General features: G+C 39.9%; 3 protein-coding genes across 9 annotated transcripts in view; 2 read left to right on the top strand and 1 right to left on the bottom strand.

Annotated features, from left to right (window-relative positions):
- Positions 1-382: 382 nt before the first annotated feature.
- Tim10 (translocase of inner membrane 10) lies at positions 383-1,609 on the top strand. 2 transcript variants are annotated; one of them, XM_071794797.1, is made up of 2 exons: positions 383-631; positions 962-1,609. In XM_071794797.1, exon 2 carries the CDS (start codon positions 1,152-1,154, stop codon positions 1,425-1,427), a length of 276 nt encoding a protein of 91 aa, XP_071650898.1. In that variant the 5' UTR covers positions 383-631; positions 962-1,151; the 3' UTR covers positions 1,428-1,609. The 2 variants fall into 2 exon arrangements, with proteins under 2 accessions (XP_071650898.1, XP_071650899.1); XM_071794798.1 differs by having other exon boundaries at positions 383-709.
- Positions 1,610-1,726: 117 nt separating this feature from the next.
- Positions 1,727-4,631, bottom strand: Rcc1 (Regulator of chromosome condensation 1). 2 transcript variants are annotated; one of them, XM_071794791.1, is made up of 6 exons: positions 4,268-4,631; positions 4,074-4,157; positions 3,447-3,826; positions 2,979-3,345; positions 2,615-2,899; positions 1,727-2,536 (listed from the first exon to the last, which is right to left on the bottom strand). In XM_071794791.1, the coding sequence occupies exons 1-6, from the start codon at positions 4,614-4,616 to the stop codon at positions 2,346-2,348; spliced, it is 1,656 nt and encodes a 551-aa protein (XP_071650892.1). In that variant the 5' UTR covers positions 4,617-4,631; the 3' UTR covers positions 1,727-2,345. The 2 variants fall into 2 exon arrangements, with proteins under 2 accessions (XP_071650892.1, XP_071650893.1); XM_071794792.1 differs by having other exon boundaries at positions 2,627-2,899.
- Positions 4,632-8,892: 4,261 nt separating this feature from the next.
- The window catches only part of LOC139822752 (irregular chiasm C-roughest protein), a 188,182-nt gene continuing 173,157 nt past the window's right edge, over positions 8,893-23,917 (top strand). For all 5 annotated transcript variants that reach the window (XM_071794735.1, XM_071794736.1, XM_071794737.1 and 2 more), the window contains exon 1: positions 8,893-9,270. In XM_071794735.1, the coding sequence (XP_071650836.1) occupies positions 9,198-9,270 (73 nt within the window). In that variant the 5' untranslated portion in view covers positions 8,893-9,197. The remainder of the gene's footprint in view (positions 9,271-23,917) is intronic.

Genomic DNA, 23,917 nt, shown 5'->3' with positions numbered 1-23,917 from the left:
CAGAGAGAAAACTGCATCAGAGGTTTCTCTGGCCGTACGATGCCATGCTTGCATTTCGGGTATCACTCCTCGCGTCTCGCCGAGTGCCGAGTCACTCAGGTTTCTCTCTGATGCATATATCAAAGTTGCTATCCGTGGCTGCTATTGCTTTCTCTCATGGGGTGCGTTCCAAAATTCACTCTATGCTCTAGTTAACTAAAATGCTATAGTGTGCGTGACGTAAACTATAGATTTTTACCCAGAGTGAATTTTGGAACGCAACCATGGGGATGCAGCCTAAATCGGAAGTAGGAAATTCTTTTATCATTTTTCAAAGCGCGTTTTTTGAAATATTCGTGAGCTTGAAACAAGAAACAAGAAAGGTCGCTAAAAATCACTAAAAATCCACAGATGTCTATAGACATCTGTGTACAAATCTGACAATTTTTGTCAAGATAGCTTATTTTTTGACACATTTTGACAATAAACTCAAAGGGTGTCGCGAACAAGTATTTGCTATAAATAAGATAAATATAGCGCGATATCGTGACATGAGATTTGTCGAGACTGTCGAGAGAGGTTAGAAATTATTGCCGGCGCCGGCGGTCGCAGGTCGCATCAGTCCCATCAGTCGCATGGTGTACACGTTCAGGTACATGAATCTTTTTACCTTGTAAATGGGATATCGTATCGATTAAATAAAAACATGGCTTTGCCAATTTGGGCGAAGGTAGGAATTGGATGGTAGGTGTGCATAGTATCTTGAAAAGAATTTCCGCAGATTTTCTCGCATCTGATTTTCGCACATCACATTAACCTAAAAATTAAGCTGCAATGATTATCGTGTCCAGGATACGATTTCGAACATTTATATTTTTTACATTCATATAGTTCGAAGATTTCAGATTTCGCGCTTGCTGCTTTAAAAAAAAATTTTTTTTATATGCGCTTTAGTGTAGAATGATAAATTTACGTTTTGTAGGTCCGTAGCCACTGTCCTAGGAATTTACGCATTTGTGCTGTCCAAGAGAAGCATCAATGCCAGGAGATATGAGATTATGAAAGCCAGACAACGATTGCGCGACACCAATGTTGTAGATTAACTTGTTATTAAGGATTAAAAGATTCTTAAGAGAGGAAAGCGCAACTGTAGAGTACAAAAAGTTGGAAGAATGACGGCGTTACCACAATTGGACGACGATAAATTGAAGTTGGTGCAGGACTTAGAAATAGAAATGATGTCGGATATGTATAACCGCATGACATCCGCGTGCCACAGGAAGTGCATAGCACCAAAATATACTGAGGCTGAACTAGGCAAAGGAGAATCAATATGTCTAGATCGTTGTATCGCTAAATACTTAGATATTCATGAACGTATCGGTAAGAAACTCACACAGATTTCGATGCAAGAAGCAAAAATCGCAGAGCAACCAAAGACGAGTTAAATCTGTTACCATTAGTTGCATTTGATAAGATCTCGACTTATCCGTTACAAAATGTCTTCAATTTCTCTTCAGTTACGACACAGTTTACCAAGGCCTTGTAACCTGAATTAAAATTACTGACAAACCGTAGTATCATTCTGTATTAAAATTTGTGAATAAACTGAATGTTATGACATGTTATACATTTTTATTTTTTACTTTCTCAAACATTTAATTGCAACATATCTTTTCCTTAACATATTAAATATTATTATGTTGAGTTTTATTAAAGAAGTTTAGTTTATGAACTAAATAAAAACTTATCTTGAAGAAAAAGATGTTTATTTATAAAGCTTTTGAAGAAATTGATGCTTGTTTATATATAAAGCTTTTATATGGGACTATAATGTAGATCAACACATGTACATAGTTTAGCCTTCAAGATTTTATACAACATAACTTCAAATGCAAATAATGATGTGTACATTACCTAAATTATTAAATTTAAATGGCACAAAAATTAGGCTAAAGTATCATACTTATTTCACATTCAACAATTTTTATTGTGATTATTCAAAATATAATTTTTTGTCCGTGTAAAGTATTTTTTCCATGTATACTTTTATACACAAACCTTTGTAAGTAGAAAAATGTCTGTTCTGGCGATACATATATAATAATAAGTAGTAATGCTAACAACACAATAAGAACACAATATATTAATTATTGTAAGCATAATGAATGAATTTATGACAATGTGATAGAGTATGTACAAATTTGAAGGAAATGGATCCTGAACAAAATTGAAGACTTAATGGGAAGATTTTTCACAATTCAGTTTGACAAGGTAACATCATGAATGTTAAGAAATAGTGATTTTTCTCGGTCTTGTCTAAATTCATATAACATATAGAATGTCTTGAAATATAATATTTAATATTAACCAGCAGTTTTATCTTTCACTGGACGAATTGTTGCCAAAGCCAAAGTGTGCTGGCCACCACCGCTGACTCGCACCACTGTCTTACCCTCCAACTGCTTTCCCTTAACTAATACTGGTTCCTCGACATCTATTACATCTCCCGTTCCAAGATTACCATTCGTTCCCGCACCCCACGAATACAAATCACCTATTATATAAAAAATAGATTCTTATATATCGATCGATTAATCGTTTTCAGGCATAGTTAACGTTATACTACATTCACATTTTACGTTACCAGAATCTGTGACTGCAAAAGATTCTCTGCTACCCGCGCCTATGTCAATGCATTTAGTAGAACTTAGAGCAGGAACTAACGTAAGTTCTTCCGCGTCTGGGCAATTAGGTCCAAGCCCGAGGCGACCGTATTCCTTGCGACCCATCACAAAGACTTGGCCTGCATTATCCAGGGCTATGGTATGATGTTCTCCACTGCTGATATGCCTCCATACTTTGCCGCTAAAGGTTTTCGATATTTGTGGATGAAAATGAATATCGTTGTCCTTCAAACCTAAAACATTTTCCAACAAATATGTAAAAAAAGAACTTAAAACTGAAAAGCACGTGATCTTTATAAATATTTGTCTTACCAATTTGATAGAAATTGTTTAGACCGAACACATATATGTCTCCCTTCTCGTGTTCCTTAGCAAAAGTGCAGAAATTTCCCGCCCATATATCGTCAAAATATAACTTCTTCCTGATTTTGAATTCAACTACGCCGGGAGTCAGTAGCAGACCTATTCCTTGTCGTGTATTTCTACTTGCTGTGCGTGCAGCTACTCGTCCTAGTTGTCCTTGTTCACCGCGTCCACAGGTATATACACGTCCAATTTCACTAAGTAACACTAAATGGTCATTACCTGATGCTATTTTGACGATTTTTACGTTAGGTAACATTTCTATGGGGAATCGCTCATTTCCTTTCAACGTTAGTCCCATAGAACCGTGCGTATCCTATTTACAAATCAATTTATCATATAAATGAGATTTTCTCGTAACGCTAATTTGTTAACAAGTGACGATTATATAGATAAGTGGAGATAGAAGAAATATACCCTAAATGTGCCCCATGCGAATACTCGGCCACCTTCTAACAATGCGGCGGTATGTGAATCTCCTGCCGTCACCTGAATGGCTTTACCGGGTAATTCAATCACACCTGGTACCGTCTCAGATCCTTCCTTGGTAGTGTCTCGTCCAAGCGCTCCCTCGTCATTGCATCCAAAAGTCAGTACCTCTCCCATCTTTCTCAAGCATACATTATGCATAGCACCAGCAGCTACAGCTACAATGTCTGTGTAATCAGATATGGCTGCTGGACGCATTTTCTCAGTGACATCTTCTCCCAGGCCAAGCTGTCCAAAATCGCCTTGTCCGAATACGAGCATAACGCCGCCAATCGAAAGCGACCGCAAATCTGGTTTTATGCTCAATCCTGTAAGAGAAATTTATATAAAATTAAACTGTACCGAGATGGACTCTTATATCAGTTCATCTGTTTTGAAAAAGACTTTTCGAGAACGTTCTTAATTTGACATTCGAATGCAAGGCAGATTGAGAAACGCTATATCTTCATATTCGCATGAAACGTTCGAGACCGCGTGAATTACGATATTAAATACCGACCCGACGCTCGGGGAAAAAGGGAGTATTTTCGGAATAGAAAAATCGCCAGGTCGTACCTTGCTTCTTCTTGATCTGCTTCGGCGCCTTATCCGCTTGCGTGGGGTCCTCGGCCGTCCGCTTCCTGGATCTCCGTGGTGGCACTGCAACATTTTCAGGTTAGGTTCGCGAACGTGCTCGTAAAACGCTTATCATGACTGTCACCCGCGTCACGGCGAGTGCATTTAACGTCGGCGTCTATCCGCGTACTCACTCCTGCTGCTATTTCTCGTGGATCGCGAATATATGCCGTTTCTCGTTGCGTTGGCGCCAAAAGTTACGGTGCTCCAAGCCTCGCGACTGTTGCGCAACTCGCCAAGTACGACAAGGAGCCGAAGGAGCGGCGCGCACGGCGCCAACAGCTGGCCGTTCAATCGTTGCGGCCGATTCTCATTGGTGGATTTGAATACGGCTCGCGCGCATGGAGAACCGGACGGACATGCTAGGGAAAACGGCGAAACCGCGCGGCGATCAACCCCTTCTATTGAGGAACCGATTAGTTTTGCCGCTCGATCGCCTCTTGCAGCTGCGTTCAGCGCGCCAAAAAGCGCGACACTTCTCATATAGCGCACTTGAGATTAATCCAAACGATTTTTACGCATAAATACTTATCACGAATGAGAAGAAAATAAAATAGAAAATGGAAAATAAAAAGAAAATTGGAAATTTTATGAAGGTAGCGCATTTAGGCTGCGGTCCAGTTGACGCTACAAATGCTTCGAAGCATTCCTCTTCTCTTTTCTTTCAATGAAGAAAGAAGGAGAAGAAGGCTCGAGAAGGACGCTCCAAAGCATTTATGTAGCGTCAAAAATGGACCGCAGCCTAAAAAAAGATTAAAAAGCAGATTTCTCGTGCAATATGTACCCATGCAGTGAACACAATGTCTCAAATCGGGAAATAAGGCGTCTTAAAGACGTACGTCTTATTCGATTTTGGACATGCGTGTTGTCTGGGTACGTTTGTTTACAGCTACTTAATTGTCTCTTCCGTTATTTCTGTCGGAGAGAAATAAAATTCGCACATTCTCTGATTCTTTACAACTTTTACGGACTTGTATATTTCATCGGAGCTGGCTCTAAATCGAGCTTGACAGTCCTTCGATGATCGTGTGTTTTACACGAGCTTGTAAGTTTGCTCGTAAAGAAACGTTACAGCCCCGGGATAATGATTATATAATATTTTATAACTTCCCGCGGTAAATTAATAAACGAAGGCGGTCGCCCGTTTTCGCAAATATTACAACGCGGCTTCATAAAACCGACTGCGTGCGTTAGGAAACTTTTGAATTCCGCGGTTTAATATCCCTGACGGTTGCCGGGCTAACGTTTTCCGGCAGACGGATTAATAACTTAATATCGCGAATCTTAGAAGGATTTTTAGGATGCGGACCTCCATTTTTTCTCTCTTCTCATGTTTACGTCCAGACAGCAGACAGCACCATGTTCAAAATTGGGACATAAGACAGACGTCTTAAAAATGTCTTTAAGTCCCGATTTTGGACATGCGTGCTGTCATGACGGTGATTGACGATCAACAACGACAAGCAAATACAAAAATTCATTCGATTTCACAGCTGTCCCAGCGAGAATTGACCCGACGTCTAATTAGACGTCTACAGACGTCGATAGACGTCGATTCGACGGGTCATTTCTTGCTGGGGTGAACATATTTTCGCATTCGCGAGACATTATTCGCGATTCGATTATCGTAAATGTCTAGGGCCGGTATTCATAGTCGGATCTTATATTTAATAAATAATAAATATTACCATGCACATGCCTCAGTGGTCGAATTGGTGCGACACCCTTCACGGAATGAGGGAAGTTCCAGGTTCGAATCCGACGTAATATTTTTTGCAATAAATTTAATTATTTAAATGAGGTGCTTATATATAAATTAAGTATCAAAGATTACATCGATTTATAAGAACCAAAACCTTGGTTAAAAGTGCGTCTTGACGATAATCAAACCAAATCATTGTCGTATTATCTTGACGATTATAATGGCCAATAGAGTCGATTATTAGTATTATTTCTACTTGTTATTATTTGATTGGCGAAGTAAATATGATTTACTCCGTTCTTATATTTAAGATTGTCTTAAGTCTGGTCAAAGGCAGTCTTAAGACTCCATCCAGCCCATGAAATGACTATTTTAGCATCTTAAGATATTACTTAAGACGGTCTTGAAATAAGATCCAACTATGAATACTGGCCTAGGCTAATATTTCATTTGTCATACGACAAATTTTTTAAGCGTGTTGATGGGTTACAAAGTAGAAAAGGTCTCGATCGAGTCTCTAGAAATTTTCGGTAAAACTGAAGATTAAGGGCGACCTCACCGATTTCAATGACCTTGATACATGTTGTGTTTAAACACTTAAATACTCTTAAAGCGCGTCACTAACCTACATAGGTTAGTTGACGCGCTTTAAACACTTAAATACTTTTAAAGCGCGTCCTTCCGAAGGTCACTCAGGAGGGTGACCTTGACAACATATGTCAAGGTCAAGGTCATCGGAGGGTGGTCCCTATTACTGCATAATTACCGTTCTTTATGCCTTCCAATACTCAAAATAGCTGCTATATTTTCCAAACTTTTTTTTGTTAATAACTTTTTAACGAATAGCGAGCGACGGCTAAAACCTTCTGAAAGTCACTCAGGGTCATGACCTTGACAACATACATCAAGGTCATTGAAATCGGTGAGGTCGCCCTTAATCTTCAGTTTTACCAAATTTTCTATTTTGTAGTTAATCAATACGCTTAAAAAATTTGTCGTATGACAAATATCAGTCTAAAACGACAAAAGCTGCGTTTCGATATTCACTGTCAGTACTGAAAATCTATATAAACATACACTATAGATTTTCAGTACTTGCAGTGAATATCGGAACGCAGCCAAAGAATCATGTCGTAATTTACGCTGGCATACATTTTTCACTAAATAAGCGGTCGCGTACGTGGACCAACATTTGCGCGTGCCATCCCATTAAGCAACGCTTTCAAACTAAACATATTTTCGTCAAAAGATGCTTTCGAATAAATGTTATTTTCATATTTTTACAGGACTCGAGAGATTAAGAAATTTCGGATAAAGAAATTTCAGATGCGTAGAGAGTCAATGGAATCTGGCGAGATATCCGAAAATTTCGAGACAAATGTTTATTCATTCCATTCGATCGCAAATTTAATTGACGTAATCTTTCATTTTCGTTATTTTCATCGTTATCTCTCTGATTTTGTGATTTGTACATAATTTTTCCTAATTACGCTATTTATTACGTTCTTTGGACACACGCATTTTGGCGGCAAGAGAACGTCACGTGATTGTTGCGAATTTAGCGTCAGTTATTATAGTAAATATGGCAGACGACCACGTAACGGCGTGCGGGCGGCTCTCCTTTTTAGGTAAAATTTACAGCTCAGAATTTATGCAACCGACCGCGTAAATGCTCGTTCGCGAATTGAACAACGAGTACGCGAGTTGTCGATCGGGCCGCATTCTGCCGAATATACGACGTTTTCTCGGGTAGCTCATCTTCCACTCGCGACTCAGGCCGCTCAGGCGACTCAGCGCGAAGGGTCGCGTGAAGTTGCCAAGATTCACGACGGAAAGTTTCAACGATTGAAACCGCGCACGCTTACGCGCGTCGCAACGTATGTATGTACTATATACCTTAGTGAGTGTGATTTTTTTATGGGTAGATGTGCAATTATGGTTAGGTAATTAATTCACCGTTTAATTAAGATATTAGATCTTCCGTTAGATTGCTCATTTATAGCTGTGAAGATGAATATTGTTATTATTATATATATAATGTCGAAGCATTTATGATTTTTTAAAATTATTATCAAGTAAGACTTTTCACAAACGGGAATACAAATAACAAGATTTCCTTTTCTAATTAATTCTTTTGACTTTTAATTTTAATAAATAGAACATCGCAAGCTGAAACTGAAATGTAATTAGCAAAATTTACGTTGTATAAAAATAACCGTTAAATGCCTTTTGACGTTTTTTCATAAAAATCTCAGAGATTTTTTATTGTTTCTACAAACGATTAGTTCTATGACGTAAATTTTGCTAATTATATTTTAGTTTAATATATTCTATTTATTAAAATTAAAAATTTAAAAAATTAATTTATTAACGTTCCACATATCAACCACGGTTACACTTAATGCGGCGAATATAAAGGGGAATAATATGTTTTACTAATTTTCTCGCGCAATTTTCCATTATCGGGAATAAGCGCAATTTTCTGTGTTTCGTCACTTGCATAAGCATCGAAATTAAAACGGTTAAATTTTCGGATAAATCTCCGAAAACTCACTCATGTATTAACATATATTTCGACTCGATTCGCTATGATATATATGTGAACGACAAAGAAACATATTAAACAGATATTCAAAAATGATACGAATATCTAGTGTAGGATAACGTAACGCACTAAAATAACGAGAAAAAATTCGGCAGCGAGAGAAGCTGCGCGTAACCGTTGCCCGATTGTTTGATAAACTTTAACTCTCTCGTCGGTAAAAATTCCATTTGATGCTCATTTCAGGTCATTTCCCGCGCTAAAGAGAGTGTGCTCACGGAAAAGCGGAAAATCTAGCTGAGTTCTCGGAAAATTTGTTATCGTTCGGCAAAACGGGCGCGCGCGCGGCGGTCGCGATTCGCGAAGCGAAGCGCGAATTAGCGCGCGTGGAGGAGGATGACCGCGAGGGGGGTTCGGCCTCTGCCCCCGATACGGCGGAGGGGAGGGGAGAGGCACGGAGGCGGGCGTGCGGTAGGGTTGCCGAGAGTTGCCGGTTATCAGAGGGGTCGGATACGCGGAAGCGCGCGCCAGTCGACGGCGAGACTTCGCCCGCGCAGCTTCCTCCGTTTGTTTTTCCCTCTCGCCATCCAGCCGACTGGTCCGTACATCGTCCTCGTGCGATTTTGTCCATCGCGATTGTAATCGCGTGGAATCGAGTATCGGCCGATCGATCAGTTTCACGGGCGCGAGCGTCTCCGCGGAAATATTCGCGCAAGTGGAAGAGGGGTCCACGTGATAGCCGCGGGAAAATCGAGAGTGACAGCGACGTCGTTGGATCCTCACCTCGGCAGACAGGATCGTTTGATGTAGAGCGAGGAGGATGATAAGGATGACAAGGACGACGCGCCGATTTTTACTGCTGCTGCTACTGCTGCTCCTGCTGCTGGTAGGAGGTAAGTAATCTTTCACGTGTACACTTTCGTCTGGAGAACGTGCGCGAGCCTCGGTATCGCGTGACGTGATGATGAAGAAGTGATGACTATCGATTTGATATTTAATGACGTGACATAAAATGAGCTTGCAATTAAACAAGTTTTATTATTGCGTTACATATTGTTGCGGAAGATTTTCATTATGAGAGTGAAAAAGCATAATTAATAGTATTAATACAATAATCAGTCAACAGAAAAATGATAGAGCAAATCTCTTTAATCGTTATTAAAAAATTGATAAAACAAGTGATTGGAAAATGTTTAAATTATAGCGTATCGAAATGAACGAATTTAGCATTCCAATTGAGCACTAAATAATAAATTAATAAAAATCGACTGTTAAATGATACATGCGCAGTCTATGAGCAGCATCAGAATAATGTCCTGTGGCATCGCAAATGGATTTAGTAAATTTGCAAATAAAATATTGAATCTCTTGCTCCTTTCTTCGCAAAAATTTAAGATTGACGAATTTATGTATTTCACGTGACATTGCAAAACATCCTGGCGAATTAATCTCCATTTTTACGAAATAAATTGGCCGCGTCGTAATCAAGTCGAAAAGTGACGAAAGAGACGCGAACGTGATCCTGATTACGGTCTCTTGTTTTGCTTCCTGCATTGCCTACTTGCATCGTGACGATGACTTCCCGGCGGCGGCCGCGCGACTTGTTGAGCCACCACCTCTCGATGGAGAGGAAACGAGGCGTGCGCCGAATTCGCACGAGGCAGGACAGAAATTCGGCTTGACGAAAGTGGATTGATTTTCTTGCCCGGACGAACGTACCAGCGTTTTCACAATCAGACTGAGTGGGCGCGAACGTCTTGACTTTTATCACCGGCCTCCACACACGTGCCATGCTCTTAGATATATGCGACAATATCGCTTTCGGAAAGTTATTTTTCTGATTCGCCGATGGGATCGGCCTAACTTTCGGAATATTATTAGTATCTGTATGTGATATACTGCGTAACACACCTTCGTGAATCTAATACATTTGATCAGGCATGTTACCTTTTACATGAAGGACAATAGAAATTATTCGCGTTATGCACTGAAGCTTTAAGAAATATAATCTGATTTCTTATTATTAGAATTTACTGCGAGAAGTATCAGAAAATGAATCATACAGAACACAAAAACTAGAATTAGTACTAATAAATTAAATGTTCAAGCATTAATTTAATTCATTTTATAAATGTTTAAAGAAAATCTCTAAAACTTTTCATTTAGATAGCATAATTCTTAAATTTGTTTTCTCTGTCTCTCAGTGGATCTAAGGAGAAGATATACATCTGTAAATATATACAATATATATTTACATATGTATAGATTGCAATAATTACGATCGAAATAATTTAGCATCAAAGAAAAATGGATTAATGTTAAAAAAAGTGAGCGATAAGTTTTGTTTCGAAGTAGAATCGACGAAATAGAGAGGAGGGAGTGTTCGTGTCCGCCCTTTTACGCGCCCTCGAAAAAGACACGTTTTCGCTTTTAATGTTTCTCACTTTTCCGGCGCGCCTCAAAGTGTTCTTCGAAATCCAAGGGACGTTCGTCGGAGTTGTCCATTTTGCGGCGCATTGCACGCGTGAAGACGGATATGGCAATCGAAACAAAACGTGAGAAAAAAAGAGCCGCCGTTAACCCAGTTTCTTCGCTATCAATCATCACACGGTATTCCGTGGCACACCAGGCGCTGATAGAATTTCTGATAGAGATTGTAGAAAGATAGCTGCCTTTCGCGTTGAAATTATATACGTATACGAAATGCTCTCAAAAAATTGCAAGCGTCTATCGAGTTCTTCAAAAACACCGCACAATTCTTTTTATGAATTCTTCGGTAAAATCTTAAATAATATATATTTTTAATATGAATTTGATCTAGAATTCTTCCTCTTTTCTTACAACATTAAATGCATCCATAATTGGACATCAGGGAAAATTGCTGTAATGAATTCTTATGGCAAAGTTTACTTAAAATTATTATAAATATAAGACTTCCCACTTTACTTCTAAAATTTTTCTAGTTTCTAGTAATTTGTTTGTATAAGTAGCGAGTGCAAGATATATGAAAGCATATTAAATAAAACGAGGTCATCATTAGCAGAAAAATTGATCGTACATAATGAATTAAACATTGTTGACAGTGCGCGAAGTCTGCGCAGAATCACCTCTCGATGTCCCTCTTCTCTTATTTTTTTTGAAGCCGTATGACAATAGCTATTGTCATCTCAATTTTAATTTTACTTTACAATAAAAAAGTTACTCTCTTTCTCTTGTTTTCCCTCACACAACATATTTTTACATTAAAAAACCGCGCTATCATTATACAAACTCGAAAAACTCGTGTTATTTCACGAGCGTGATATTTGAAAAAACGATTTCGCGCAAGAGATACTCGCCATGGTAAACAAAACATCGTAGAAAAACGCTGCGTAATAGGAAATAAAAATAGTTGGAACAAAGTTGGAAAAATTCAAGAGGCAACGAGGCCGCGTGCATTAAATCATAAAGCCACGTGAAACGATAGTGATGTTATACGAGATCGAGTTCGACCGGAGTTTCGAACCGAATAATACGCGCTACAATGGAAGAGAGATACGAATCAGCAATCCGGCGAATCATTGGGGTAAGATTTGCAAAAATGTCGCGATTGATCCTCTTAATTCGCCTTACTGCCGTGTCGAATCGCGTTTTCCGCATAAGCACGTTACAAGTCGCGAAAAGATTTTTTTCTCCCTTAGAAGTGCGGAATTATTTAAAAGTCGCGGTACACACGGATTTCTCCGTGAAACGCGCCGTTCGATGAACCGCGCGAGTTTGCCAAAGAAGGACAAACCCGAGAGAAACACACACGGACGAAACGTATGCGACACGCGCCCGCGCCTGGCGCCGGTACGCTTTCGCAATCAGCGCGCGCGAGCGGAATAAAAGGGTTGAAGCCGTTGTAAAACGTTCGCCTGAAAAAAGAAAGAAAGAAAAATAGAAAATAGGTGACCCGCTTTCTCCGTTATCAATCATCGGCTGGGCAATCGGCGCGGGAAGTACGGGCAAGGCAGGCAGAGGTAGCCTGCATGCCGATAGAAAAATTCTACCCAATAACAAATCGCGCCTGCGTCGCATATTTCGCGGCTCGTCGCGATACGTCCCGGAAGCGCGACGATGATTATCCCTTTTTTCAAAAAAGAGCTGAAAGTGCATTTTTCGCTCGTCTGTCTGTCCGTCCGTCTCCGTCCATCACAATCGAATCATCCCTCACGTGTATACGTGTCTCCCTCGCGAAACATCGTTAGATTGCGCGCGGGAGAGATCGGGAGTAAAAAAAAAAATAGTAATTTGCGTGAGAGCGCGCAAAAGGGCAACGCGCGCGTTTTCTGTCGGGTCGCTCGGAGGCAAAGCCGATTATGATATGGATATATGCACATCCGTGCGCGTGCGTGCGTGGAGATTCTGGATAATATTCGTACCAAGAAAATATCTGCAGTATTCGCGGAAGTTCCATGCCGTTTGAAATCGCATCACGTCTGCCGGAGCGCGTCATTCGTCGTCTACCAAATCGTACCGTCCGCCGCGCGCGCGACGCGGTCCATATTGCTTGCGGCCGGCAATTTGTCGAATCCCTATATAAGCGGAGGTTTGACGCGCCGATCGATAATGGAAATATCGGTTCAAACGGAATTTCATCTATTTTTTTTTAGCTGTGTTTAACAGATTCCTGCGATTTGTTCCCCGTTGTGTCAAAGAATGAAGTAATGATCAGAATTATTTATACGCATGCAATATAAACATCAGAGTTGTTTAATAAATACCGAATAAAAGATACAGATTATTGTTTTTTTTATAGATTAACACCAAATTTATAGCATTGAGAAAATAAAATTTAAATCAATTACATGTATTCTTTCATCAGATTAATTTCTTAAAAAAAAGGTTATTTTTATATAATAAATCTATTTGAAATGAAATAACATGTGGGACGTGCAATGTACAAAATAAAGCAATATCACTTTTTACGCGGGTTTTGATAAAGCTCCAATAATGTGCGTTAATATTCATCATTGCCGAAAAAATATCCACATCGACATTCGTGACACGTTCGACAGGGGCAGGCAGGCAAGGAGGGAGGTCCGCGAATTGCGAGATTTCCAGGTGGTGGAGGGAGCAGAGGGGGAGGGGGAGGGGGGAGGAGGAGGTGACGCAACATCGATGGTTTTCTGATTGACGAGCAGGTGTGGGGCGCATATCAAAAACAGTATTAATTAGCCGTCGAATCGCCGTTGATTTTCGACAAAGCGCCGCGGCCGTGTCGACGTGTGCCGTTATAACACGGCTATTCGAACGGCTGTGTTTATCAATTAGCCGCCGGTGTACATGCTTGCGTCCAAGTTACGCGCATACACACGGACAAAAAGTCGCGGCGAACGAACCAATCGCGTTAATATCGCGATTATCGATCGCGGAGCGCGACTGCCATTCCAGATCTTGCCCACCGAATTATGATTACGCAAAATTCTTTGTTCACAGTCCTATAAGGCTGTCGCGTATTATAAAAAGAAAATGTATACACAATATATAATTGATTGATTGTATATTGGATGGTATCTCGGTTACAACAACGGTAGCCGTGGAAAAAAAGTAGAACGGGATTGTTGCGTTTAATTGCCGCCGAGTGGTGCACTTCGCGGCTTAGGACGATTGTATTTAATGATCGGGTTTCTTTATCGAGAGAGGACTCCTTGAGATTCGTACTTCGTTCTTTCGCGACGAAAGGAGAAAACCCGGCGGAGAAAAAGGGAGAGAAAGAAACAGGAAGAGCCTCCCTCGAAGGAATGGCGATCAGCTATTCCCACCCGAAGATCTGCTGAATATGCATGAAACAATCGCGTATCTCATGCAATTAGCCGAGGAAAATCTTTTTCCTTTTCTTTTTCCCTCCCTATCTGTCTGTTATTTCTTTTTTCTCCCGTCTTCCTTTCCCCGGCGTATCTCTCGCGCCGGTTTCAAAACTCTCTTCCTCTCGCTCTCTCGCTCTCCCTCTTTTTCCCTCTTTCGCTCAGCTTGTTTCTATCTTCCGGCAACGAATGGTGGAAAACTTGCTCTAATCAGAGCGCATTTGTGATTTCCGCAGGCAAGCGCCACCGATGCAAATTGCATTTTGAATAACGCTGACACCGTGGACGCGTCGGCCCAGTTCGTCGACCGATAAACGCCAACTCTTGCACCCTTCACGTCCCTGCCATATTATCCCTACGAACTCTCTATCATCCATCCTTTAATTCTTCTGTCTCTCTTTCCTCATCTTCTTTTCTCCCCTCCCTCCCTCCTCTCTCTCTCTCTCTCTCTCTCTCTCTTTCTCTCTCTCTTTCTCTCGCTTATCGTTTTTCTGCTGTAACCGGGGCGGTACACGACATATCCACACTTTTTTTTCATCACACGAACGGCTTTTGTAACGCTTTTAGTTACACCGCCGGATTTACTCGCAGCTGACGGGATTATCTTTTTAATTCTCTACATGTGCACCACAAAACCGACGCTCGCTGATAAATCGCTATTAGAGGAGAATTGCCGATGTGTGGCTTTTACCATTTTCGCGAGTTTTTTCCGTTGCAGCGCGCCCGCGATTAAGAATTTACATCGATTATCTTCATTATTTATCTAAAAGATATTGTATTGGAGTTATTTTTGTGAGATATACAGAGTGTTCCACAACTCGCGACTGTAATTTTAACAACATATTCCTGAGCAAAAATAAGACAAAAATTCTAAAATTTTAAAATAAAAATGTCAAGATTGTAATACTTTTTAAATGAGAAGTATTTACACTATTTACAGTAGACGAATCAGGTAATCTAAAGTTCGACACATCGATAAAGATGTTTTTGTGCCCTTGCTGACCCTTTATGAGATTGAAGTAATTATATACATGTACGTATAATGTTGAAGTTATGATATGAGTCATATAACAAAGAAAATAAGCACATTGCACATGATAGTAATTATGACTACGTCAAAATATTAGTAATAAATATAACAAACTGTCAATACTCATGAAATGTCACAGACAACTTTAAAAACAAGAACATCTTAGAATTTTCGACTTATTTTTTGCTCAAGAATATGCCATTAAAATTATGGTCGCGAGTTGTGGGACACCTTGTATATTGGGAACATACTATACTGCCAAACTACGATCATGGCTCTGTTACCAATATTACGAACGTAATATAAAATTAGTAGATCGTTATACTGATTGTGAGTCGCGAATAGAATTGCTCTGCAGTTAATCTCGAGCGTTTTACATTAAATGTCAAGTCGCTTTCTTGATTATCTTCACAGTTCTCTTATATCATCATATTCTATCCATATTCTAATAAACCCTCGAATAAACCCGGCCTACGTCTAGCCGAAATGTGTCAGCTCGACTAATGTCACATCCAGTGAGATATCTCCCTCAGACAAGTCATTTCTATGAAGTGCGTTGAGAATTAATCCGGCAGAATCGTTTCTATGATAATCTCCAATTTAATGTTTTTTTTTACTTTAAATTACAAAATTACATGTTTATATATTGAGATATATCACATTACTAAGATATTTGACGTATAATATAATTTTGATCGCCAAAGAGAGTCTGTTGTGAAACTCAAGGGTAGGTTTTCTCGAACAATCGAGACTTGGAGTTTCATCTTTTACGAGTCGCCCCATTGAAGATATCTCTATCTGTACCAAGTGCAATTGTCGAAGATAACAAAATACTTAGTAATAATAATCCGTTTCAAACTTATTCAGTTTTATTCAGAATTCCGAGCTCCGCCGCAACGTGGTATACATAATATTCCTCTTACTTACGGCATGGCATCGTCGTAGAAGTGCCAATGGTTGACAAAGAAATATTTGAACATCCGCGCGAATCCCTCTCAGAAGTCCCGTAATTGTGCGCTTTGAAGTTCTCGACAAACACACCTTTGCGACGCGAAATGTGCGGCCTTCAAATCGCGTTTTAAACGTAGCCAGCGAGAAACTTCGTCCAGGTGTAACACGTCCGAGCTTTCAACCCGAGGGGTCGAGGGGAAGAGGGAGGAGAGAGAAGAGCACGCGGGGCGATCGCGAAAGCACATTTCGTTGACTCCGCAAACATTTTCCCTCGCGCGCGGACGTGTTTTTGTATTTTTCCGACGACCCTTCCTTTTTCGCCGAGAAAAGAGCACTCTGCGACTCGTCGCTATTCCTGTGTTCTCAAGAAACATCCATCCGCGCGACCGCATCGGCGCATCCTACCGCGCCTTGTGTCTCCAATTAGTTATCTTTGCGTTCGAATATCGCGAGTCGTTGTTGCGCGTAAAAAGCGACTCGCGACGTCGAAAAGTAAAAATCGCGAATTGCCCGACACTAATAAGGGATTTGAAATGCTTACGTTATTTGTTAGTGACAGACATTCCTTTGACGTTGTCAAGCAATTGTCTCTTTGTAATAACGTTCATGTCAGGGAAAGAAAACAAAGATTAATTTTTGCAGCTATAGATTATTTTTTGCTAATTTATTTGAAGCTAATTAAATTATCATATCCACATGTTCGTAGTTATGTTTAATAAAACATTATTTGTTTATCTTAAGAGCGAACTGTTCTCAGAATTGCAAAGTTTTGAAAAATGATTCGTATCGCCGAGAAATAGAATCGTTGAAATCGTAAGTTTTCCGATATGAGGCGTGAGTGATTGGTTCCCAGCGTTCCCAGATACTGACGCGATGGCAGACAGCATACTTTCAATTGGAATACTATGTCATCGATTTGTCGACAACAGATATGCCAGCTTCCAACATTACCCGAGCCATTTGTTGGAAATAATGTCCATCTCGGTACGCGCGCGAACACAAAGCGCATTAACTTTTACGGTCTGAGAGGGGTTTAGTTTGAAATTAATTAAGTTATATTCGTTCTTTTAGAAGAGAAAATTGCGTCTACAGCGGAATTTTTTTTTATAGATTATTAGACTGGCATTTCAGTGAAAGTAGAACGGGTGTGCCTTTTTTGTTTTACGTTGTTATTATGGAAGGTTCCTTTGTCTCCGCGCATGCTAATATTAATTTTCAGTACTATGCGTCTCATATCGCTATAACGTGCATAAGAATGTGATATTATATGGCTGAAGAAGGTACGCGGCGCAGGATAATTTTATGCGTCGCAATCTGTCCTTATGCGCCTAAAGGCCATTGCACGTAACAAAGTTTTTGTTTTAACGTAAGGCCGTAAGAAAATAGACCAATCACACTCGATTATTCTTCAAACGCGAGGAGAATAATCGACTGTGATTGGTCTATTTCCTTACAGCCTTACGATTATAACTAAAACTTTGTTACGTGCAATGGCCTTTAAAGTATTAAGATACCTATATATATTTTTACAGCTATACTAGACACCACAGACGCGCGCTTCGCGCGCGCTATTTGGCTTTAACATTATGCTATTACTATTCACTATTAACTCTTTGATACATACTTTTTGATGATATTAACTCTTTGATTCACACAACTGTCAAAATATACGATGACAGCTGCAAATGAAGTAAAGTGCAGCGAGAGAACCAATCGGCATCGCGGAAAAGCGACAACAATAAACTTCGACAGATTTGAGTATCGACTTTACATCTCTTTTTTAGATATGGATTAACTTGTGGATATTTTTGCTCTATAAAAAATTGAAGAATTCAATATGTCAGAAGCGTATTTGTATGCGCTAGAATTCTACGTGACATTCACGCTGGAGTAATTAAATTGTTCTCTGATTTGGACGAGTCCCCATTAATTCCGTAATCTTTTTCAGGCGTTTCACGTTTCGATTGACATTTACAGAACTCAACATGCGCGCCGCACTTAACGTTACACGCGTTAGACGCGTTACAGGGCAAAGCGTACTGTTTGTACGTGACCGAGTCCTCGTTAACGAACATTACCCCGACCTCGGGCGCGAGATATAAGCTAAAATTGACCCACACTGTGGTACGTGCAGGGTGCGAAAGGGTGGCGTTCGAGGTTTAGGGTCGCGACTCGGCACGGCGCGCCGTGGCGACGCAGAGTTCAACGCACCTCTTGCTCTTCCAAATATTTTAAGCAAATTAGCGCCGGAGAACTTTTGATGGAGGTAGAGAAACACGCGGGGGCAGTGATTATCGCGATTAAATGTTTCCCCGGTACTACGCGACATACGTGGCCCACGTGGATATATCCACAGTTTTGCGTGTACAGTTGCATACAGTGGCATAGGTACACGATGGCCATGCGTATGTCAGCACGAATAATGGATCTGCGGAAACTTAAATTTTACGCTCCGATTCTAAAGTCGTCTGTTTTACCAATTATACGCAATTTTTTTTAAACAAATTAATTTTTTTATTGGCTTTATACAGATTTAAAAATCCGTTTCTAAAGTTAAAGTATTATGCACTAATGCATCACAGCGAACGATATATATTCTGGTACCTACTTTTTCGTACGGACACATCCACGTTAATCTTTTTCTACACTGATCTTTTATATTAGGTGTCTAAACCTGATTCTGAGGACTCTATGTTATTTTGTTATGTAATCCACGTTTCACAGCGTTCTCATTTTGCAACAACAAACTGTAGAATTTTTATATAGAGCAAAGTCGTCACGAGTTAACAGCTTTAAATACTCTATTAGCCTTAGATAAAGAAGATCTGATTTTATGAAATTACTTTTGTTTTCGGATAAAATCGTTTGCTGTGCATTAGTGCATACACTTTAACTTTAGAAAAGGATTTTTATATCAGTAAAGTCAATAAAAAGAATAGCGTGTTTAAAAAATCGCGTTCGATCGATAAAAACAGATGACTTTAGGATTCCTTTGCAAAACTTGCTTTCGAGATTCTTTTCCTTTCTTTTTTGCGATCGTATATCACTTGTTGGCACTTATTCAACGGGCGAAGATTATTAGGTTTATTATTCCGGCGATCGATCGAACTCTATGTGTGTCTCAGATTCGATCGAGCAGAATCTCACGTGAAAATACCTCTAGTACAATTATAGCTGGTACAATTGGCTTTATTCGCGTATTAAAGGATCATGTAAAAGTTCCTTCGTGGATACGCTTGTCTCGCTTTAACTTGAGAAAAGCTCGATTTGTATAAATTTTATTTTTAATCGGAACCAGCGGACGCGATGTAATGGGCTGTAAAAGGTAAAAACCGCCTCTCAAAGTTAAATCGGTGTTCCTATCTTTGCGACAGAGAGACTCGTAAACCCCCTTGCAAAACAGGAAGGTAGCTACGGACAATAGTATACCAAGAAACAAGATGTCAAGTTGTAACAACCAGACTGCGGCGCCAAATGAAAGATACACTGGCGCAATTGCAAGTTGCTTCCGGTTTACGTTCAAAGCTTTATCTTTAGTCGATTTAAATTTCATGAAGAATAAGAGCAAGTAGCGAGTATTCAGCCTTATAAAAAATTTGTTTGTGCTACTTTATGCATGCATAAAAAAGTAAATTATATTACACTTTTAGTTCTCTAGAGAATTAATGCAAATAGATTTAAAAATATGGGAAAAGTTGAGTGCATAATATTCGAGAAAAGATTCAGCTGTTAAGAATTTTCTCGGATATCGATTTTATTTATTTATTTTTTTTGTTTCCACGAAAGAAGTCATTGTCATTGAATATAAAAGCCCGAGTGTAGATATTTCCCTTGCATAGAATTCCGGCGCGGCGAAGTGATGAGATTCTATCGTTAACCGGTGACCTGTCGTTGATTCAGGCGTGATGCAGGAAAGCCGCTGCGCCGCTTTCTAGCCGAAAGCATAAACATTCCGGCGCAGCGACGTGAAAGAGGAAACCGAAGTGCGACTCGTTGCACGACGTGTCAGACGCGTTGCTGGAAAGACTCCCGGCGGATTCGAAACGGGATTCAATTTCCCGAAAGGCGATCCTCGTTCCGCCGAGTCTCGCAACTCTTGCGCTATCGGCTTGACGGGCGAGCGAGGAGGAAACTGAGAATGTAGCTCTAAGAGAATGTAGGGTGTGGGATGCTGAGTAGACGCGAGCGACAGAAAGAATAGGGAGGAAGACGCGAGAGAAAGAGCGAGATACAATGCGAGGTAGAAACCGGAAGTTCGTCCTGAATCCGACGAATCGCAATGCGAGTCCGCGTCTCGGGTCGGCGCCGGAAGTCTTTTAGAAGTTTGATTAAACTTCGACCGCGCGCGGGACGCGTGCTCGTGAAACATTGGTCCGTTCCAGATTGCAAAGAGCCAAAGACAGATAAAAGGATGCGACGAGGTAGGACATGAATTTTGAAATTCGAATGGAAGGTCCGGCGAAATGCGGCGCGGCGCGGCGCGGCGGCTTGATTCGTTGAGCAGGGTCTTGAAAGCTTCTATTGAGAAAAAGATACCCAGAAGAAAATGAGAAAATCGCGTGACGAATCCAGACAAAGATATTTCGAGAAAAAGAGATCCAATATATATATTTTATACAATGGTATCTCAAATTAGACAACACCGGTAAAAAGTAGTAGGAATATATAATAGAGAGTCAAGAAAAACCTCTCATTTTTCTTTTTATATACTGAGAGTTGCCGTTTTTGCGGCAGTGTCTTCAATTTATATTTCGGGATCTCTTTATTATTCAAAGACTTAAACTTATGTCTAGCGTCACCTGATTTTCCATTATGATAAGTTCTTCCTTCGTTACATTCGCGTAACCTATTATGCCATTAAATGGATTGCGACGCGACTGACATCGTGCTTTCCGTGAAACTGCCTATGCAGTTAAATCGAAACTCCCTTCGGTCACTTTCTAATGAAAGAGAGACTGGTCGGAGATAAGGCCGACCGACGACATAAAGGTGGGACCGGAAGATCTCGGGGATACATCAGGAATGGAGACTGAGGATGTAGGAATGGAATTCTAATAAGTTAGATTATAAGTCCGTGCGAGACAGTGCAATGTTAACCGAGTTTAATGGGAAAACACGGAAGAAAAGGATAATCTGTAGTTTCTCAACTATTTCTCTGTTCAAGTTTCCCGTGAGAACGTTCGCGCGATATTGGATGTTATCCCAGATGCGCTAACTCCGGGATCAAATACGACAAATGGGAAAAGTTAAGATTAACGAGCCGAATGAATGTTTTCCATAAAATAAAAATAATTCATCCGCGTGCGTACGTGAGGACGTAAGTAAGAACGTGAAAATACGATAAAAGAGCTACGATCTTTTTTCATATCTCTCTTGTCTCGCTATTTACGATAAACATCAAGATAATGGTTTGATTGTACAATCCAGTTTTAACTCAGGTTAGTAATTAAATATTTTAGACTGTTTCTACATATTCTGATTAGAAACCGCAGAAAAAGAAACTTATTAATGCTAGCGTGCTAAATTATTTCAATAATCTTTTGAAAATCCATTAAGGAATTTTCTCTTTAAAAGTATACATATAACTCTCTTTCTCTCTCTCATCTACTTTTGTGCTTTAGCACGATATTCCTATTTCTTTAAAATTATTCAGCGAATACGAAGATAACGGTACGTGTTATCTTTGTAATTCGCGTTTCATCGCGCGATTTTTGTTACGGCGGCGGACGACGTTTCTGCATGCGCGGTAAGGAAAGAGTTGGAAATATGAATTTTCGAGGTTGAGTCTGAGAGTACGGGACGCCCGGTGAGTGTATCTAAAAATCTAGGAAACGAGATTGCGCGAGGGCAGAAAGCGCCGAGGAAGTATCTGGAATTTAAATGCGGAGGTATAAAGCGAAATGAGTTTTACATGAGGCGATGAAGTCGGCTGCTGATGAAATGGACACTCTTTCGCCGCAAATGGCGAAACGCCGCTGCTCAAGGCGAAATATATCAAAAGCGGAAAGATAAACCGTGTCTCTGTCGATATAAAAAATGTAGCACTGTAATACATTATTTATATCATTGTAGTATATTACAGATTTACTTTATTCTTACTTTATTCTCTTTCTTTATTACGTTTCATATTATGTTTTTATAATAGACAGTAACTGGCGACGGTATAGTCTTTTTCCGTTTGCTATACACCTCCAGGAGTTTTAATAACGCGAAAAGGAGACAGACGCTTATTGCACATTCAAAGAAAAATCTGGAAATCCGGAATTATCAGCCGCTCGAAAAGTCGCCTTAGTGCCAACGCCGGTGATTTAAAAGTCAAACATAAAGCCGAATGAGTTCCGTGCGAGTCAGCGAAGTCATTCCTGATGTAATGGACACTTTCTGACAGTACTAAACGGGAATAGTAGCTACACTCTCGTTTCCGCGGAAACGAGAAATTTAAAGTACGAGGATACTGCTCACCTATTCATACCTGCGTCGCCGCCGGTATGAATAGATATGAACAATACGGCGCTATTTGGTGGAATAACCGACGCAGTCTGTCCTTTAATGAGTCTTACTGGGAAGAGATAAATTTTTTTTCGCAGTTATTATCAGCGGATGAATGAAGTGCGAGATATGTAAAACATAATTCAAATTCGTGTTTTTATCGCAAAAATTCATGATATAAATTTTCAAGTTTACAAGTTTGCGCAAAAGAGAAAATTTTAAAAGAACTTTTTGGAGAATAATATAAATACATCTTCGTACATGTACACGTTCCTTAATCGAGATAATAGAGAACGCGTAAGTGTGCGAGGATGCATACGCATGGCGATTTATCTTCCTTCTCTAATGCTTGTTTATTCCGCAACAAGCAAGCGAAACTTTTGAGGCAACACAATCTACGAGGAGTGGACGGAAAACTGCGGTGAACGATTTGAAAGTCCGACGTAAGGCGGAATGACTTTTACGTGGAGAAAAGTCTAGCATGGTTCTGCTCTTTGCTAGCACCTGTTGGCATACAAATCCCATAAACTAGATTTTCCGTTCGCAAACAAGTGGGAGCACTTAAGTAATTGCTACATTCTTCTCCAGCGAGTTTCTGCGGAACAACCGCATCTTTTATTTTCAGTCCTCGTTTGTCCTGAATTCGTTAAGATTTCTCACTCGTAAAAATTTACTGCCGTGGGGTTGCTCTTACTTACCAGTATCGAGTTGAGAAAGAGCACACAGACTCGTTTGATAGCGTAGACCGAAATATTTAAAGTTCATTCTAACTCAATGCCATTTTTTATTCATTTGTCGTTCCTGTCCTTGCCGATTTTTTCTTAGAAGAAAAATTCCTGAAAAATATACCATAAACTATATGCAGAATGCAGTAATATAGAACATGCAGTTCTCAGTAATGTAGAAAAGTGCATGTTAAAGAAACTTAAATCTTAGATTATTATAAAAAGTATGATAGAATTTACCAACGAGAAAATACATCTTTCTCTAAGGTATGCAAACATACACGGAGAAAAATTAGCAAATCATTTGGTACTATATAGTGACAACAAACACTTGGTTTGCTGCGAGAGCTAATTAATTGAGCAATAGTACCAAACCTTTTGTTGCAATAGCAAAAAGTTTGCTACTCGCAGCAAATCAAATGTTTGTTGTCACTATAGTAACAAATAATTTGCTAATATTTTTCTCCGTGTAAATACTCGTGATAATAAATTCTGAGAATTCTATCAACATAAAATA

The sequence above is a fragment of the Temnothorax longispinosus genome, chromosome 12, assembly GCF_030848805.1.
Source record: "Temnothorax longispinosus isolate EJ_2023e chromosome 12, Tlon_JGU_v1, whole genome shotgun sequence".
Lineage (NCBI taxonomy): Eukaryota > Metazoa > Arthropoda > Insecta > Hymenoptera > Formicidae > Temnothorax > Temnothorax longispinosus.
Note: the sequence above shows the minus strand (reverse complement) of the source record. Positions and strands in the feature narration are given on the sequence as shown.

Coding starts and splice junctions, on each gene's coding strand:
- Tim10 (XM_071794797.1), top strand. CDS start 1,152: ATGACGGCGTTACCACAATTGGACGACGATAAATTGAAGTTGGTGCAG.
- Rcc1 (XM_071794791.1), bottom strand. CDS start 4,616: ATGAGAAGTGTCGCGCTTTTTGGCGCGCTGAACGCAGCTGCAAGAGGC. Junction 4,158..4,267: donor CACGAGAAATAGCAGCAGGA/GTGAGTACGCGG, acceptor AAAATGTTGCAG/TGCCACCACGGAGATCCAGG. Junction 2,900..2,978: donor AAACAATTTCTATCAAATTG/GTAAGACAAATA, acceptor AAAATGTTTTAG/GTTTGAAGGACAACGATATT.